Source organism: Apteryx mantelli, chromosome 1 (assembly GCF_036417845.1).
Source record: "Apteryx mantelli isolate bAptMan1 chromosome 1, bAptMan1.hap1, whole genome shotgun sequence".
Taxonomy (NCBI): domain Eukaryota; kingdom Metazoa; phylum Chordata; class Aves; order Apterygiformes; family Apterygidae; genus Apteryx; species Apteryx mantelli.
Genome location: NC_089978.1, coordinates 174,266,826 through 174,283,648, shown reverse-complemented (window position 1 = coordinate 174,283,648; position 16,823 = coordinate 174,266,826). Strand labels below are relative to the sequence as shown.

At 33.7% G+C, this 16,823-nt stretch overlaps 1 protein-coding gene across 4 annotated transcripts in view; it reads right to left on the bottom strand.

Moving 5' to 3' along the window:
• The window catches only part of CEP290 (centrosomal protein 290), a 54,909-nt gene that overhangs the window by 727 nt on the left and 37,359 nt on the right, over window positions 1–16,823 (bottom strand). For 3 of the 4 annotated variants that reach the window (XM_067312836.1, XM_067312851.1, XM_067312845.1), the window contains 13 exons: window positions 16,423–16,539; window positions 14,796–14,941; window positions 13,751–13,906; window positions 13,049–13,172; window positions 10,615–10,746; window positions 10,283–10,369; window positions 8,219–8,383; window positions 7,599–7,721; window positions 7,100–7,272; window positions 3,941–4,082; window positions 2,149–2,222; window positions 1,898–2,001; window positions 322–410 (listed from right to left, as the gene is read on the bottom strand). In XM_067312836.1, coding sequence (XP_067168937.1) covers window positions 322–410; window positions 1,898–2,001; window positions 2,149–2,222; window positions 3,941–4,082; window positions 7,100–7,272; window positions 7,599–7,721; window positions 8,219–8,383; window positions 10,283–10,369; window positions 10,615–10,746; window positions 13,049–13,172; window positions 13,751–13,906; window positions 14,796–14,941; window positions 16,423–16,539 — 1,632 coding nt within the window. Of the gene's footprint in view, window positions 1–321; window positions 411–1,897; window positions 2,002–2,148; window positions 2,223–3,940; window positions 4,083–7,099; window positions 7,273–7,598; window positions 7,722–8,218; window positions 8,384–10,282; window positions 10,370–10,614; window positions 10,747–11,967; window positions 12,508–13,048; window positions 13,173–13,750; window positions 13,907–14,795; window positions 14,942–16,422; window positions 16,540–16,823 lie in introns of those variants that run through there. The other variant, XR_010886591.1, reaches the window with a different exon arrangement.

The following is a 16,823-nucleotide window of genomic DNA, read 5'->3' as shown; positions in this document are numbered from 1 at the left end:
GAATAAAGTAGTACTACCTTAAAACATAAGTTTCATGTACCTCTATCTAGAACTTAGGAAATAAATGTCAACAGTAGCTTTGTTGCCTTTTTTTTTCCTTAAAAGGTTAAATGATTAGAATGAGAATGTTTTCACTCTACAAACAGAAAAGCTACCCAGTAACAGCAAATTCATAAAATACAAAGTAGGCTTCATAAATGACAAAGCTGATTTCTAGGTCCTATGTTTAACTATTAGTTTAGGTATTAAACAGATCTTTCTAGCTGCCTATATAGTTTTGCTCATTATCTTGCATAGGATATTACAGTCCTTACAACTCACCTTTAATTGCTGTTTTTCCAGATCTGAGGCTCTCAATTGTGTCTGGAGATCAGCTACTTCTGTCATTAACTTGTCATTTTTATTCTTATCTACAATGAAATCAATTACATGAATAATCTTGTTATAACAACTCAGCATCTCCCAAAAGCTGAGACAGTTAATGTGCAAACCTGGTTTTCAACAACTACCGCCACAACAGGCTCAGGTAATCTGGGCTTTTCTTTAGTTCTTGCAAAAATTAGGTGGTGGTGTCTAAATCCTATGGCTGAATGTAGTACTGCCCTCTGAATCAGTGGTCAGTCCGTTAGAGCACTTCTGAGAAATGTGACATGTACGTTTTTTCTGAATTAAAGGCAAGAGATTTGGAGATAGTGTAGTTTAAGTTAATTCTACTCATTATTTCAGTAGTGATATATATATATTTTTTTCTGTCAAATGGCAACATCCTGCTCTATAGTGCTCTCTATGGCCTCCCATATTTGCTCTGCTCTACTTTCCATAGGGATATCAAAGCTTTATGCATCCTTTCAATGGAACTAATGTCTGTTAAGTCTTAAACTATTCCTAGAGCTAGTATCTGGAAACAGACGTAAAGATTAATTTACCTTCAGGACTCACTTACGTGTCCTTTTCTGTTATTTTCTTCCATTTGGAAAAAGCACAGTAAAATCAATCTTCCTTTTTTTTTTTTTGCTTTCCTATTGACTTCTACCAATGTTTTAGGGCAATAGTCTCACTTTTTTGCTGAGTTGGGTAGCTGATGCCAAAACTCACAGTTCCAACTGAAAACCAGGTAGGGAGTAGAGAAAAAACTTACCTAAGACAAATAAAACTGTCTCTTTTCTAGAGTCAAAAGCTAACTTTAGAATGTTAAAAATGAAAATATTAATTAGGCCATTGTATATTTTTCCACTTTACATGATTCCGCAGGTAGTACTCACATCACTTCTGGGAGATTCTCCTTTAAAGGAGTTTTTCAATGTAGCATACCAAATACCCAGAGCTTGGCCTTCAGTTCCTATAAACAACAGAATTTTTGCTCATGTTTATTGCTACCTGATTATAAAATGTACAGTATACTGGACTGTGAATTGCAGAGCTCATGAGCTAGACCTAACCAGGATTTTGAATTTCCTGTGTGGCTTGAAATCCCTAACACAGGTGATACCTGTAAGTCGCTCATTCTGTGGGAGCTTAGAACCCATGGCAAGAGGAGTAGGCAGGAGAGTTTCAATGAATGACTGAAATCTTAAAAGCAGTTTGAGATTTTAAAGTAAATGGTACCGTGAAATACACATCCTTTCAGAAAAGGAAAATCTTACAAAAATTTCAGCTTCTCATTCAAGATATTATTACTGAGTTGTGAAGATTTTTTTACAAACTTTTCTTTATAAAAATCTTATATTTGTACTTAAAAATCCAAGATTTTATTCTTCTCCAGTTTACACTATTTTGGCATTAACATGATCTGATTACTTCTGTAGGTTTATTTTCATCTTGCACACATATTAAGTAAAAATGGTGTTAGGCCCAAAATACAGGAAATATCTTTATTTTAGGTGTTGAAAATGATTACCAGCTGCAGGGCCTTCAGTTTTATTTGTGTCTATTTGTAGCTTGTAAACTTCCACCTGGTGAGCTAGTTCTGCTTTTTCTTTCTCCAACTGATTATTAGTTAATCTGTAATATAAAATAATTTTAGAATCATTTTATAACATAAAAATATTTTATAATATAAAATATGTAACTAAAAGTTGCAATGGCTATTTTCTGATCATTCTTATTTCATGTATATGGGCTCAGGAATGTTTTTTTAAACTACATTACCTTAAAAGCTGAAGCTCCTTGATGAGGCCTTCCTCTGTCCTAGCACCTTCAGAAAAATGTTTGAGAAGCTCCATCTTAAAAGGTAAAAAAGTTTTACTTTGAAAATTGTATCCACAGACACCACAGTTCAGATGGAGTTATTTAATTCTATTTGGTATAGGTTGATAAAATAAATGGGGAAGAAATTGTGTAACCAAGTACCAGGTTAGTGCAGAGAAAAATCAAACTATCTACTGACAGTTTCTGCAAAGCTATCTAGTTATCTAGCTATCTAGTTATCTAGTTATCTAGATCAGGGTGGACAGAAAATAATCAAAAGCTAGATTTACAAAGATACAGTAAAGATAGGTAAAAAAACATTAACCTAATTTATAGATATGCTTAAGGAAGTGATATATCTAAATCATTTTAGTTGCTTTAAAAATCCTACTGACATGCTTATTTGCATACCTAGGTGTCTAAGTTGCCTTATGAATGTGATACTAAAAGCCTGCTGTTTTGTGACACAAAAACAAGTGAGTGAATGTCAACTATAAATGACCTGCAGTCATAAATTACACATGTCCCTAACCAGAGTGGGTGTCAGATTCTAGAAGTGCTTTTCAATAGAAGATGCAGGAGCAAAAAACTTAAATGGTTTAAATATGAGACTATGTATGGTTTTGAATGCAATGACATCTTAATTTATGAATTCTCATAAGGCTACTGTTGGTAATAGACTTTTGTTGTATTACTACCCAAAATGGTAGGGATTTGTCTTTCTTTAATAATCGCTCTCTGTTTCTTCGAAATGGAGTTAACCTTGAACACGTCCTTCCTCAGTATTTGAGGCACAAAAGAAACTGGAAAGTGTGTTGCTCCAGAGTGGTAACACATAATAAAAGACTTTTATAAGTCTGCTAATTTTGCTGCTGGTAAAGACGCCATGTTAAAAATGCTGACTTTAAACAAAAAAAAAGGAAAAAAGAAAAAAAAAGCAAGCAAAAATGAACCAACTAATTGTTTTACAGAAACTCAAAATAATTCCAAGTTTTATTTATTGGAACATCTTTACTTGCTTACATAATATACATGACTTTCTATATTGACAGTTCTGTCTGTTTCAGTACCTTACTCAGAATGGCCAGTACAAGATGTCTAGGGAAGAAAATCACGCACATATTAAAAATGAGAAAAAGATGGAAGCTCATCTAGATGGATAGTCCTAGGGCTACATCTCCAGAATACTTAAAGGTCAAAATTTGATATATCCTTTCAAAGGTACCTGATTTTGTAATTCATCAAATCCATGTGTGAAATATATTTACAAGATTTATTAGGGATTACATATAAGATACAGTGATGAAAAATGTCACACTGCCATACTGGAAATTGCCTTCCTAAAGTGGAACTTCATGTCTAAGTCAATCTCCCCAAAAGAAATGCAAGAAAGAGGAAAGTTCCTACAGCAAACTCAATCTGTTGAAAAAGCTAGAAGATTTTAAGACAGATTGAAGCACCTGTACCTACAAGCTTTGATATGATCAATGAAACAGTAATTTTAAAAAAGTCTACAGAAAACATCTCATTTTGCCTTAAGAGCTCAAGACAAGAATATATATTGATAATACGTAGTAAACCTCATGAATAATATGAGGTTTAAAATATGCAAGTGTACAATTATGGCAACTTAGAATGAAAAAACTATAAAAACGTATGCGTTAGAGGAAAAAAGGTACCAATATAGACATTAAGAAAAAGTTAATTAATACTAAGCAATCTATTTTCAGTATTCTGGCTAGGTTTTACTCACTTGTTCTTTTAAATCTTGTAAGTTTTTATCAGCATTGTGTTCACGTTCTGTTGCCTCTTGAAGCAGCTGTTTAAGGTTAGTAATGCTTTGATCTTTTCTAGCAATATCAGTTTCCAGTTCCTTCATCTTAGTTTCATGCATCCTGATAATAGGAATTTTTAAAAAACAAAGATTAGAGCAAAAGCTAACCTTTTACAGAAACAGAGACTTACATATTTTCAGGAGGTGAAATACCATACACCATAAAATGTTTGGGGTAGTCAGAGGCCTTGAAATAATCACTAGTCCTATTCTTAAAGCAAGCTAAATGAAGCATGAGAAACACCTATTTATATTCTGAAAAAGACTTTTCAAAATGCTGTACTTTTGTGAATCTTTCTTACTTTGTGTCTACACTTTACTAAAGGAGAACTGGAGTCTTTTTATGTTATTGCACATATACTCCAAATTACCTCCTGCTAAAAACATGCACAAGTCTCTTACTGTACTCATTTGGATGATGCAGTGTACACATTGGTGAGGTCTAAAATACTTTGACAATATTTATTTTTTAACAATTTATGGAAAATAAATTCATGTCTTGAAGAAAAGGTTTAATACAGATAAAGAAGATGAACTCTCTAAAGGAAAAATGTTCTAGAACAAACTGTTTACCCTGGAGTAACTACAGTCTGAGGAGAAGGATTCATTTTTGCTTCAAACCCTACAAGGATACAAAAATGGTTTTTGTAGAGTCACAGAAATGTTGTTTGGAAGGCACCTCTGGAGGTTATTTAGTCTAATCTCCAATCTGAAGCATGTTTTCAGATAGTTATACACTCTCCAACATCTTCCTACCTGCAAAAGAGCCTTCCCAAGTATCATTCAGATGACACTTTTGTCTGCCCTATCAAGGACACTATTACCCCATAAATGCTTTGGAGGGTGTGCTGATGAGGTGGATTAGATGTTAAGGTGCCCCAATAAGCTTCCCTAGGTTAGTAATGTCTTAATGTTATTCACTTCCTTTAAAATCATGTTTAACTCAAACCATGTTAAAGTAAATGCAAATGAAAGTTTTTACTCACAATAATTGAAATAGTACAACTAAGTACATATATATATATATATATCACTGTATACAGCCACACATATGTATCAACTAAGTACAAATAGAACTAAATACAAATGTTTTAAAAAGAGGTGAAGAACTGAAAGAAAAACTATATTCAAACTGCTAAGCTGATATGCCAACTGCTAAGGACCTACCTTCTTCACTGCATGTTTCTGTCCTCCCTCCATGGCTGGCAGCACAATCTTACCTCCCTTCCTTGCACTCACTATGGCTGTCATCTGACCTTGCATAAAGACATTTTAACTCACTAAATAGTTGGGGGAGGGGATGATGGGAAAGACTGCCTTTCTAAAGGCTCAGCACCATGTCAGAGAAGTACCAGAACTTCCATAAGGGAGCATGTGGGACTGCAAAACTGGAAGTGGGCAAAATCATGGATGTCAGCAGACAGATTAAAGTTCCACAGTCACCTGACCTAAGATGAAATCAGAGAAATCTCTCGTGTCCAACTGATTTTCTGTCATAATAAGGTTGCTGTCAGAAGTTCTATTTTTGCACATACCTTCTACCTTTGTTTGCAACCATTAAAGACTACTTCTGTAACATGTCAGCTCTTGCAGCTTATTTCCCCTTGAGGTCATGCAGGAGTCCAGGCAGAAGTGTATCATCTGCCAAATCCAGTCCCAAGAAAACTTACTTTCTTCCAGTCTTATGTAGGAGATAGATGGGCTGATTATTTCGCTTAATAGCGTAAACATTCTTTCAGTTCCTTGTCCCTTTGTTAGATAAGCCAGTACAAGGGATGATAGCCAGTTAAAAACTTAAGACAGGGACTTTCCTTCTTCTTTCACTTCAGTGAAGCACAGGCATGTTTCATGTGAATATAACTTATTTCAAACTTTATATTCTCTGTGAAGCTGTTCATTATTAAACATGCTGGTGCACCAGTATAGCGTATTTATATGTAGCTCTATTGAAAACAGGTGTTGTAGTAATGCTTTTTGGACTGGCAATGGTTTTGGGGTGACTGTTCCCCCAAATATTTTTATAAACAGATCACAGAACACAGTACTAAACAGCTTGGTTCTAGTAAAGAAAAAAATGTGATTGAAGTTGTTTGAGCTCTGGAGTCAAGAAGATCTGCAGCCTGTATAAATAAGTAGCATAGAAAAGACATTTGAACTAACTGCAGAAGTACAAAGGAAACAACATTGCATGTCTAAGCTGCAATGGAAAAACCAGTGCCACAGAACTCTTCTCTTCAGTTTGTTCCACATGCAGTGATGATACCAGAATTTTAGAACAAGAAATAACTGATTGGTGCAGAGTTGTAAAAGTCCACTATTATTACCAAAATAAAGTGATTTTTGATGCTGATTTCAAAGTATGAGGTTTGATTATTTCAAAGTAAGAGAAAGTGGTGATTCCCACACTATTTTTTATATATTAGAAAACATGATCTAATGCTAGTCTCTGAGCCTTTCTCTCTTCTACAGATAACAGAATCAACGGGCTGACTGCAGTTAACTTTCAGGGCCTTCATATACTCTCTGAAGGATCTTTAGCTATGTCTGCATGTTTGAAGGAGCATGGAAATTCCAGTTCCAGTGTACTTCCTAACCCAAACTCTGCATGTTCACATGGCCGTAAGTAGGTACAAACATCGCAAAAGTAGAACTAGGTGGCTGACATCCAGTGTTTTTTCAGATTGCCATCTTTGTGGTAAGGTATTGAAATACTCACTTTTCATTCTTGGCAAAAATGCTGACATTACTCCAAAAGCACAATTATAATATATTTAAGCAGCAAGAGACAAGCTATTCAGAAGTCTACAGCTGATCTGAAGAAGAGAGAAAAAGTAACTGGCTTGACCAGCTAACAAGGCCAATGTTTAAAGAAGCTAGATCTCTGCTGCATTCTCATCAGATACCTGTATGCTGATTATATATAATAAAATATTCTTCAGAGATTAAAATAAGGGTGATATAAAAATAATTTCAAAAGAGGAGAGCAGAATTATGAAAATGAGTCTAATTTGTTCGCTAATATTTAAAGACAAATGAAATCTTTGCATTTATCTTCCTTACTTCATTCTTAATTCCTACCTTGTTACAACAACTGATTTCCAGCTTTTGCTGTCAGCTCCATCAAGCTGAGGGTCTCTGCTCTCAGCCAAATTTAGCCTCTTAATGTTTTCCTCCAGCTGCATAGTTAACTTCTCATTTAATACCTCTAAGTTATTCTTTGCTATTCGCAGCTTTTCTCCAGCGTCAACTTCCTATCATTCAATAAAAATAGAAAGTTAAATGAAATACATAACCTCATACATAGCACTGGATTATCTAAAATGATACTGAGATAGGGTCAGTGCTGATTCAGAGGACAAACAGTATATCCCAGATCACTAGCACTACATCTTCAAAGTTCTGTCTTGGGCTATTCCTTGGAGGACTCCTCTCCACATATAATTAGAAATTCTGTCATGTCAATATCAGTAGTTAAAAAATGTGCCAATTCCATATCAACCATTTGGAAAAAATAAGATACTTACCATAACCAGTAATTAATTCAAATAGATGGCTGCATTACAATGATCATTCATACCTTTTTCAGCTCTTTACGTAGCCTCTCATTTTCAGTGATGGCTTTTTCCATGCCTTTGGTTTTAGATTCATAACGCGTACTCAGGTGGCCCCCCAGATGAAGTTTCATTTTTTCCACTTCAGACTAAATATCAGTGTGTTAAAACAGTTCATTTAGTTTGCTTAGTAGAAAGTATCATGTTTGCATTTTTAAAGCACAGCACAGTTACCTTGCACATTTAACATAACATTTCATGACATATTTAAATGTATCCTGCAGGTATTCAAAGATATTTTATGCTATCAGTGCTTTCCCCTAAAAAATTGTTCATTTTATTACCATCATACAGTTTGAACATTCTGCTATAAAAGTTATTTATAAAATTATGGTCCTCACACTAAAATACCATTTTTTTTTTAAAGTTTTGTAGGAGGTGTAGTATTTCAGAATACCATTATATAAATTATGCAGTATGTTATGCCAAAATGAAGCTTTGCTTTTGTGTTCTACAAGCTTCATACTTGATATTTTAAAAACACTTTTGTGCCAATCAATGTGAACAACAGGCTTGCTGTTCAATTTTCCTACTAACTTGCATATAAACTGCTATCTAAATATAGTTAATAAAGACAAATGAGTACCTTTAGCCTCTCATTTTCCTGTTCAAGACTGAGTAACTTCTCATTAGAAACCACACCTGGAGCTTTTTTCAGATCTTCATTTTCTCTTTGGACTCTCTCTACAACCTTTCTCATCAAACCAATTGTTTTTTCCAATTCGGGGACTGTCTTTCCACTTCTACCAGACTATACAGGGGAAAAAAAATGGAAGAACAAAAAAGTACAATGAAGTAAACACTAAGTTAACATTTTGAAATACTCCAAATCTTATGACTTTTTTTCATTGCCTTATATTCATAATAAAGTTGTTACATTTTGGTGTTGTGACTTGAATCCTGAAGTTTCTTGCCTCCTTAACTCCCCAAAATGTCTAGCAGTATATTCACTCCCAAAGTCATCATATCAGCTCCTTCATTTTCTTGTGTTACTTAAGCAAGCTGCAGTTAAGTCTCAAAGTTTGCTATATGTTTTGAACTAAAATGAAACATTAAGAAAATAAATTATTGTTTTTTTTAGTTTGGTTTTCTTGTAGAGCAATTCCCTGATCCAGCTGACGATGCAACTGCTTGAATGCTAATATTGGCTGAGGAAAAGGAAAGTAATGAATGGTTGAGAGTTTGAAGGAGAAAGAGGACCTTTTTTAGCAGCCATACTTCTGCTGGACTTAAGTAGAACTACAAGTTAAAGCATGAATTAATTATCTTCTCTCTCTCCTAACGCATGTATTCCCCATGCAGAGGGATTACAAAAAGACCCAGTTCTGACTGAAAATATTTGATCCATTATTGTTACATGAAATATAAAGATGAAAAAAAGCTTGTATTTTCTCTCTCTATTTTTCTTCTTTCACTGCATTCATTTATGAGATAGAAGAACTGTTAGAGGAAGTTCAAATGCATTTATTTTCCTCATCTTCTTTGTGGGGATTATTTTCCTCAGTAATTATGATTTAAAGATGCTGCTGTTTTCCATTCTGGGGCTTTGAAAGTATTTCCTTTTCCTTCTACAGAGGTAGGGACCACAGTACAGAACCTTTTACTCTGTGGAGCCCTATGAAAACCTAGATAGTGATCAGGTTTTGGAAGTGAAATGACTTCATTTTCACCTTAAAATTCTTCATTCAAAATCCAAAAAATCTTTGTTTTCTAAAAGCACTGGAGGGTTTAGGAGGTTGGTGATGGTACATAACAGAGTTAAAGAAAAGCCTTTATCAGATCTTGGCGTCTGAAAAGGGTGGAGGATTCAGAATTCACTGCCTCCTCAGAACCTTTGAAGGAGGCAGTTTTATAAACTGAATTGCCTTATCCAAAAACTGCCACCGCATAAGTAGGCAGATACACAAGCAGTCTGTGCAGGGTACTAGAAAAAGAATGTTAAATATACTTCAGTAAAATCTTGAACATAGTCTCAATCAAACAATTTTTCCCAGGAAGCAGAACTCATTCTCTTTCTATAGTGAAAGAGCCACTAAAGCTCTTAAAAAGAGCTTTTAAGTCTTCTTCCTTTAAATGTCACACAAATAGTTTGACAAGTCAGTAACAAAAAGATAGCACTGCTGAAACATTTTTTTCCCTGTAACTTTTGAAATACCAACCATTCTACTAATGTAGCTGAGAGTAACTGAAGTAAAATTTGACTGTCATCTTACAGAGAAAAACAAACAAAAAACTTTACTATCAGGAAGTTGCACTTTCTAACATCTGCATCAAATCAAAATTCTACCTTTTAAATCATAAAGCTGTAACTATATTAGTATGCATTAACATAAATACATGAATATAATTCTTACTACTAGGGCTGTAACTCCTATTTTTGGTACAAATATGTTTCTAGAGATAACTTTTAATCCATATGACAAAATAAGGCCATGAGCCTGCAAATATTTAATAGTGTAGCTTTATTCCTTTGAATGGTCCTATTAGCTGAAATTTTCATTAAGGTATTACAGCACTATGCAAAAAATAGACAAGAAAGAATAACTCCTGACTGCTTTTGGTTGATTCCAAACAGTTTTAATCAAATACAGTTATTTATCGTATTTTGGTTTCATATAATTGTGATGAAAAATACAGTTAAAATACTCACCCCTCTCACATTGCCCAGCTTACGCTCAACTTCTGCCTTCTCTTTTTTGAGAAGTTCACACATTTCTTTTAAGTCACCCACTTGGTCCTAAAAAAATTAAAGTAATAAGCAACATATTTAGATTTTAAATTGAGGTAAAGAGTTATAAAATTACAGGTTTACCTTGAAAAACAGAAGGCAATTTCCAATTGCAATGACATTTTTCAATCACTTCTACCAACAATTCAACTTCCACATCCTGTGTAAACCATGAAAAGCTTACAGTATGTACAGAAAAGGCATACATTTCTTTTTAAGCAACCCCCTAAATTTTTTCACTACGGAGATGTTACCTTTAGTCTTGGCAAATCTTTATTGGCCTGCTCTAGTTGGAATCTTAGCTCAACATTTTCAGAAGATAGTCTCAAATTTTCCTTTAGAACCTCTTGTTCTCTTCGATATTGATCTGATCCTATTCCTGATGTCTTGAGGAGTGAAAGGAAAAGAAGTAGATTATTATTTAATGGCAAGACATTATTCATTTTACCAGCTGTAGCTGATCAAGAGCAACAGAGAATTAGTATTTTTCTATTTTACACAAAAAAAACCCCAAAACATTCACACAACAGGATACTATCTTTTTGGAATTTCTTCATCACTTAAATTGTGTGAAATAAAACTGATCAAAGACATAAGTTGTATCACCAGTTTTGATCTAACCTGCTCTGACTTTAACTCCTTTTCTTAAATTTTCTAAACTTGCTTAATCTTTAAAGGAAATTTAAAATCCAGAAAAAATTTTTGTTAAAGCAGAATTAATTCTCAAGCTAACTCAAATTAGCTAGAAATAAATCTCAAAGTCTAAAAGACAAAAAAAGCTAGAGTGTAGTTAGCTGTGACACTGTACCTGGGAACAGCATCTAATCTTAAGTACACATTCTGATATGTTTATTAAATAGTACACATGGCATAAAAAAAAAAATCACAAATTCAAAGATTAATCACAGCAAGTGAAAAGCAGTGTATAAATCTAGTTCTTAGGCAAAGTTAGTTCTTACATTTTTAAGTTTTTACCCAAGGAGGCTAGTAATTTCTATTACATAAAGAGTGCTCTGTATGCCTTATATTGCCAATTCCAATAAGTATAAGTTCAGTTGTTACCCCTCACCGTTATAGGGCAGACCCTTTCAAGGATAATAATCAGCAGTTTTCATTTATGTAATTAACCATATAATTCATGACTAATAACCATAAGAATAAAGTACGTGCTTCAGTAAAACATGTTTTATCTAGTAAGTAAGTGTAAATAATACCACATCACAAGACCCCTAAAGAGCGAAGATCATCAGTTAACTGCATGTATCATTGTGATTACTTTTAAACTTTCTGGAGCAAAACTTGAGAATTCACCATAGCTTACTTGTGAGCTGACATGCATATATATCATGGAATTGTAAGATTTGTTTTGTGGACCACTTAGTGACTACTTTGATATCCCTGCAGACCACACTTTGGGAAGCAACCGCATTATTAAGATCCAACTATTCTAATTCTACAGCATTTATACTGAAAAATGCTAGAGGACTGCTACAGTATCAAACCTGGGGCATTTCACAAAGTTCTGAGGTTGGTTCAACTCCTTCTGTACCAGTTGGTTAAGTTTTATGTTTATACTCAGCAGTGTGTTTATGCATTTCATTATTCACCTTTGTATTTTCTCCCTCATAGTCATTAGCTTGATTAGAAGATTCCCCTGAATCAGATTGATTGCAGCTCATTCTCTCAGTACAAGACTCTTCTCTACTTTCATTTTCATCAACATTTGATTGCTTGCATATTTCTTGCTTCCTGTCTTCTTCTCTTTCTTCTCCTTCACATTCCTCATTATTTTTTCCCTTTTCAGGTTGAGTTATATTTTCTTTTTTATCACTGCAGTTTTGTTCATCAGCTTCAGCTTTGCTTTTTGATCCTTCCCCAGAAATATCTAGGTCCTTGCATTTTTTACTGTCTTCAGATTGCTATTCAGGAAACACTTCAGTGCTTGCACCTGCAGTAGCCTCATGGCCTTTATTAGGAATGTCTGCATCCCCATCTATTTCATTGCCATTGATAATACTAAGGTTAGTCTGACGCTTGATTTTATCCCTACTTAAAATAGGTTTCTTTTGAAGGCAATTCAAATACTTGAGTGTACTGATATTGATAGGAACAGACTTAGTCAGTTCAGTTTGGTCACATGTTGTACTCTGATTGGAGTTGAAGATAGAACAAACATGAAAGAAAAGTAGAGTATAGTAAAACAAAACAGGAGATAAAAAAGAAACCTAGAACATACTGTTAAGTTTATTTCTTGAAGGTTTAAGATAGCCTGATAATTCAATATTGTCAATAAAATGAAACTCCTAAAACACAAAAGAGAACAAAAAAAACCACCTAATGCAACTGAAATTAAGCTCAGTATTTTTCCCAAACTCTGTGTATTCCAAATTCTCAATCAGTATGGAAGATGCAAGTAGTCTCTCGGTTGCAGACTCACATATTTGAAAATACATATACCTTATTTCTTCAAATATGCTTATGATGTTGAGTATTTCAGCTTCTACCTGTAGAACACAGGAACTGGATTTCTTTTTTTTTTAAATTAAAATCTAAGTATTTCACATCCTGTCCTAGACTACTACTGTTGGAAACAAAATCAACCATATGATAGAATCATAAATGCATAATAAATATTTTAGTTAAGTAGACATTATTCTTTCAGGTAATATGGCTACATGCTTAACTTACCGAGGGTCTAGAATATGTCTCTCTTGAACTTTGTCTCTGCAATGCATGAAGCTTTTCCTGAAGGTATTGATTTTTTAAATGTAATTCTTCTACAACAGAATCTCGTGGGATAGCTTGTTGTGTTCTAAATTCAAAAATGAATCAAGCAAAATCAAACAAATGGCTGTTAATGCACAGAAGCATCCCTTAATGTAAAACAAACATGGACTTCTGGCTTACTAGACTGGATACTGTAATATTACTCGGTTAGTTATACTAAATCAATCTTACCATATACACTATTTCAACTAACCCCCATGAACCCAGAGTATTTACTTTGGCAAAAGGAATCTGCTGTCTTGAGATGTGTGAAGTTTCTGTTACTGAAGTACATAATCCACTCCCACAGATTAAGAATACACTCACTAACTGCAACTTCTGAATTTCAGTAACTTTCACTAACTCAAAATTTTATTTATAATTTTACACAAAAGGAGCCATATATTTTTCAGATTATTTAGCCTTTGAAATAATAAACCAATATTGCATATTCTCTAAACACACAATTGCTCCCAAGCAGCTTGAAGCTTACTGCTTACAGACTCAGGCTTTGAAGCTTTGTCCGTTTTCTCTATCAGTTGATCTAATAAATACTATCTCCTTCTACAGACCATCTCATCTAGGCTTTTCAGTTTTTATAGATTCTCTTGAAATACCTCTTACCTCATATAAGCAATTTCATTTTCTAAATCTAGATTCTGTTTTCTTAGTTCTTCCAGGTCTTTTTCAGTCTCTGAAGCTCTTATTCCAACAACACGGTCAACAGTAACACCAGTAGTTTTCAGTTTCTTCTGTAGAGTAATCTTCTCTTTTTCAGCCCTGCAACATCCAGTAAATTTGCATTTAAAACTTCACTTACTAATTTGCTTTCTTTAAAAGAAAAGGTTTTCTACCTTAAAGAATCCAGGCTTGCAATTTATTTGCTCACTAAACTCCCTCCCCCCATACTTTTTCTTGAATTAAGGTTACCTGACAGCCACACCTTGAAAAAAACCAACCAAACAACAACAACAAAGAACACTGGAAAAAAGACAATGAACATCAAGCCAATATAATGCATGTCATAAATCACTTGTTTGTTTTGCTTATGTTTTATGTGAAATTCACGAGAAGTCTGCTAATAATAAAAGCTGTTTGAAACTGCAATCCAACAACATCAACCACCACCACCACTGCCATTTTTGGTCCTGCATCAGTGAAAACCCGCCATTACTGTACTGAAATAAACTTAACTTAACCCTGGAGGGTTTGTGTAGGTTTTTTTTTTAATTAAAGGTTTCTATCTCAGAAAGCTGTAAATGTCAGTACTGCAGTAGCGCAACAACTAACAGTAGTGCAGCATCCGGTCCTAGTAATCTGATCAAATAACACGGTATCTCACAGTGGTGAGAAAAAAGCCTGTCTTCATCAAGCTGTTACTCCTGGAATGGGAATAACAGAATGCTACATACAATAAACATAATAAAGAACTGAAATTAGTTTTATTCAAAATCAGTTTCTTCTATATAAGGCTGTCAGCTTCTGCAAGAGACAGGATGCTAGCAGAGCAGCCAGCTGCTTAAAAATAAACTCATCCTTTAATAGGAATGTCAAATTCTAGGCATCAATTTTATAAATGTAATAAACTGTTATAATTATTATATGGCCATCTTATTTGGATTTCCTTTATGCCATCATTTTGTAGCAAGAACTATTAAAATCAGCTCACTTGGTATAAAGTTCCTTCAGTGTACTGAACTGTTTGGTTAAAGCATCTGTTTCTTTTTCCTTTTCTTTTAGTTTGTTTCTCATCCCTTCCATTCTGATTTGCCATTTTTTACCTTCTTCCCATCTAATTATTTCCTCCTTGGAGGTCTGTGAAGCATATGAACAAAGTAAGGTTTTTTTAATTTATTTTCATAGAGCAAAAGAAATAAACACATTAGAAAACCATGAATGATAGATTCCTCATTTCTAAATTTTAAACATTAAGTCATAACTACGTAAGGTAACTAGGTAACTAGGCCAATAAATTACCTGTTGGCCCAGCTGGATACCCTAAATATGCTGTAGCAACTGGTGTATAAAGCTGACATAGCTTAATGCTAGCAGGAAATTCTTCATTAGCTTTTAACATTCATTTTACAATAAAGGAATTATACATTTTATGAAATCAGAGATGCTCATTCAATATAACCTTTTACTTTGAATTACAGGTTGGTAAAGAAGACAGATTAAACAAGAAAGAAGTGTTTTCTATGCCAGTTTATAGCAGATCTGTCTTTTCTCCCACAGCTTACCAGGAGTTTTTATGCCCTGCTGTACAGTTGTACAATTGGTAATTTTAGTTAATTTTTTCTATAAGCAATGGAAACTCTACTTACATTTCAGTAATTATAAAATACATTATCCAATTAAAAACTGTACCTGTATGATCATAAACAGCTACTGAAATATAACAGCCAATGTTCCTGTAAGCAATATATATATATATATATATTTTTTAATTGGACTTTTCCTTTCCCTCAGTAAGTCCCTATACTTTCCTTTCTGTGTCTGCTGCAGTTACTGCTAATAAGGAACAGACAGAAAACAAGTTCTTGAAAAAAAGGAAAAGCATCCCAAGTTTGAAAAAGATATCTTAAGATACAGCAATAGGTATATAAAGAGTCTCAAACTAAGAGGAAGTATAAATTTACTCTTAAAGTTATATTTAATATCATAAATAGTACTGAATGTAATTATACCAACACTCTATAAAATTCCAGTATACCTTATGGTTACCATGACAAGCCCCTAAACTGGCTACTGAAATAGCAAAATAACAAACAAAACAGGTAAAACAAACACATTTCTGATCACTCAGAACCTCTTATAAGTGGAGATCGCTACTGTGAAGATATATAGACATCATCCTTTTTAGGATTCACACTTTTACTGCAAAGTACTTCATTTTTATCATTGCATTTATTTCTCAGATGCACATTTGACAGCACTTATGTAATAATTTTCACTGCTATCTCTAAAATTGTATCGATTTCCTAAAATTTCTAATGGATCTTTAAAATTTCCTTAAAATTTAAAATGGATTTCTAGTGAATTGTCTTTAAAATTTGTAATGGATCCCCCCTTAGATCAAAAAGGGAAGGAAAACATTAATATACCAGTACTAAGTACTAAGCAAGGGTAACAGAGTACGGGATACATGAACAAGTGACAGTCATGAAATTGCTTTTGAGTAAGGTGGATATTTTGTGGAGGGGGTTTTTGGATTTTATTTTATTTTATTTTTTTTGAAGCAGGGAAAGTTGAACTACCTAGACTCAGGCTAATGTCTTTAAAGATTTATCGCATACCTTGTCTTCTCTTACACTTTTTTTTTCTGTTTCTTCACACTTCTTCTCAAGCTCATTTTCCAACTTTTTAACTTTTTTCTGAAGTTCATCTATCAGATTTTGCTCATCAGTTTTGTTCTGAAAAAGTACAATTAACTTTCACAATCTTAAGTTTAATGACCACTACTTAAATATTTTCTCTCCCCAAAAAATAAAAACTTCAGTAATTTAAAGATAGTTTACAACCTAAATGGCCTTTTAAAAATGAATTCTACCAATTAGAATTAAAGTACTGAAATGCAACTTTCCATTCTAAAGTAAATAATAATCAGCAAGTAGCTGAATTCAAAAAGAAAGTTTAGATAATTCTATTGTAAATCCTTTACTTTTCTTCTGAAAGGGGAAATAAGGACATCCAGGAA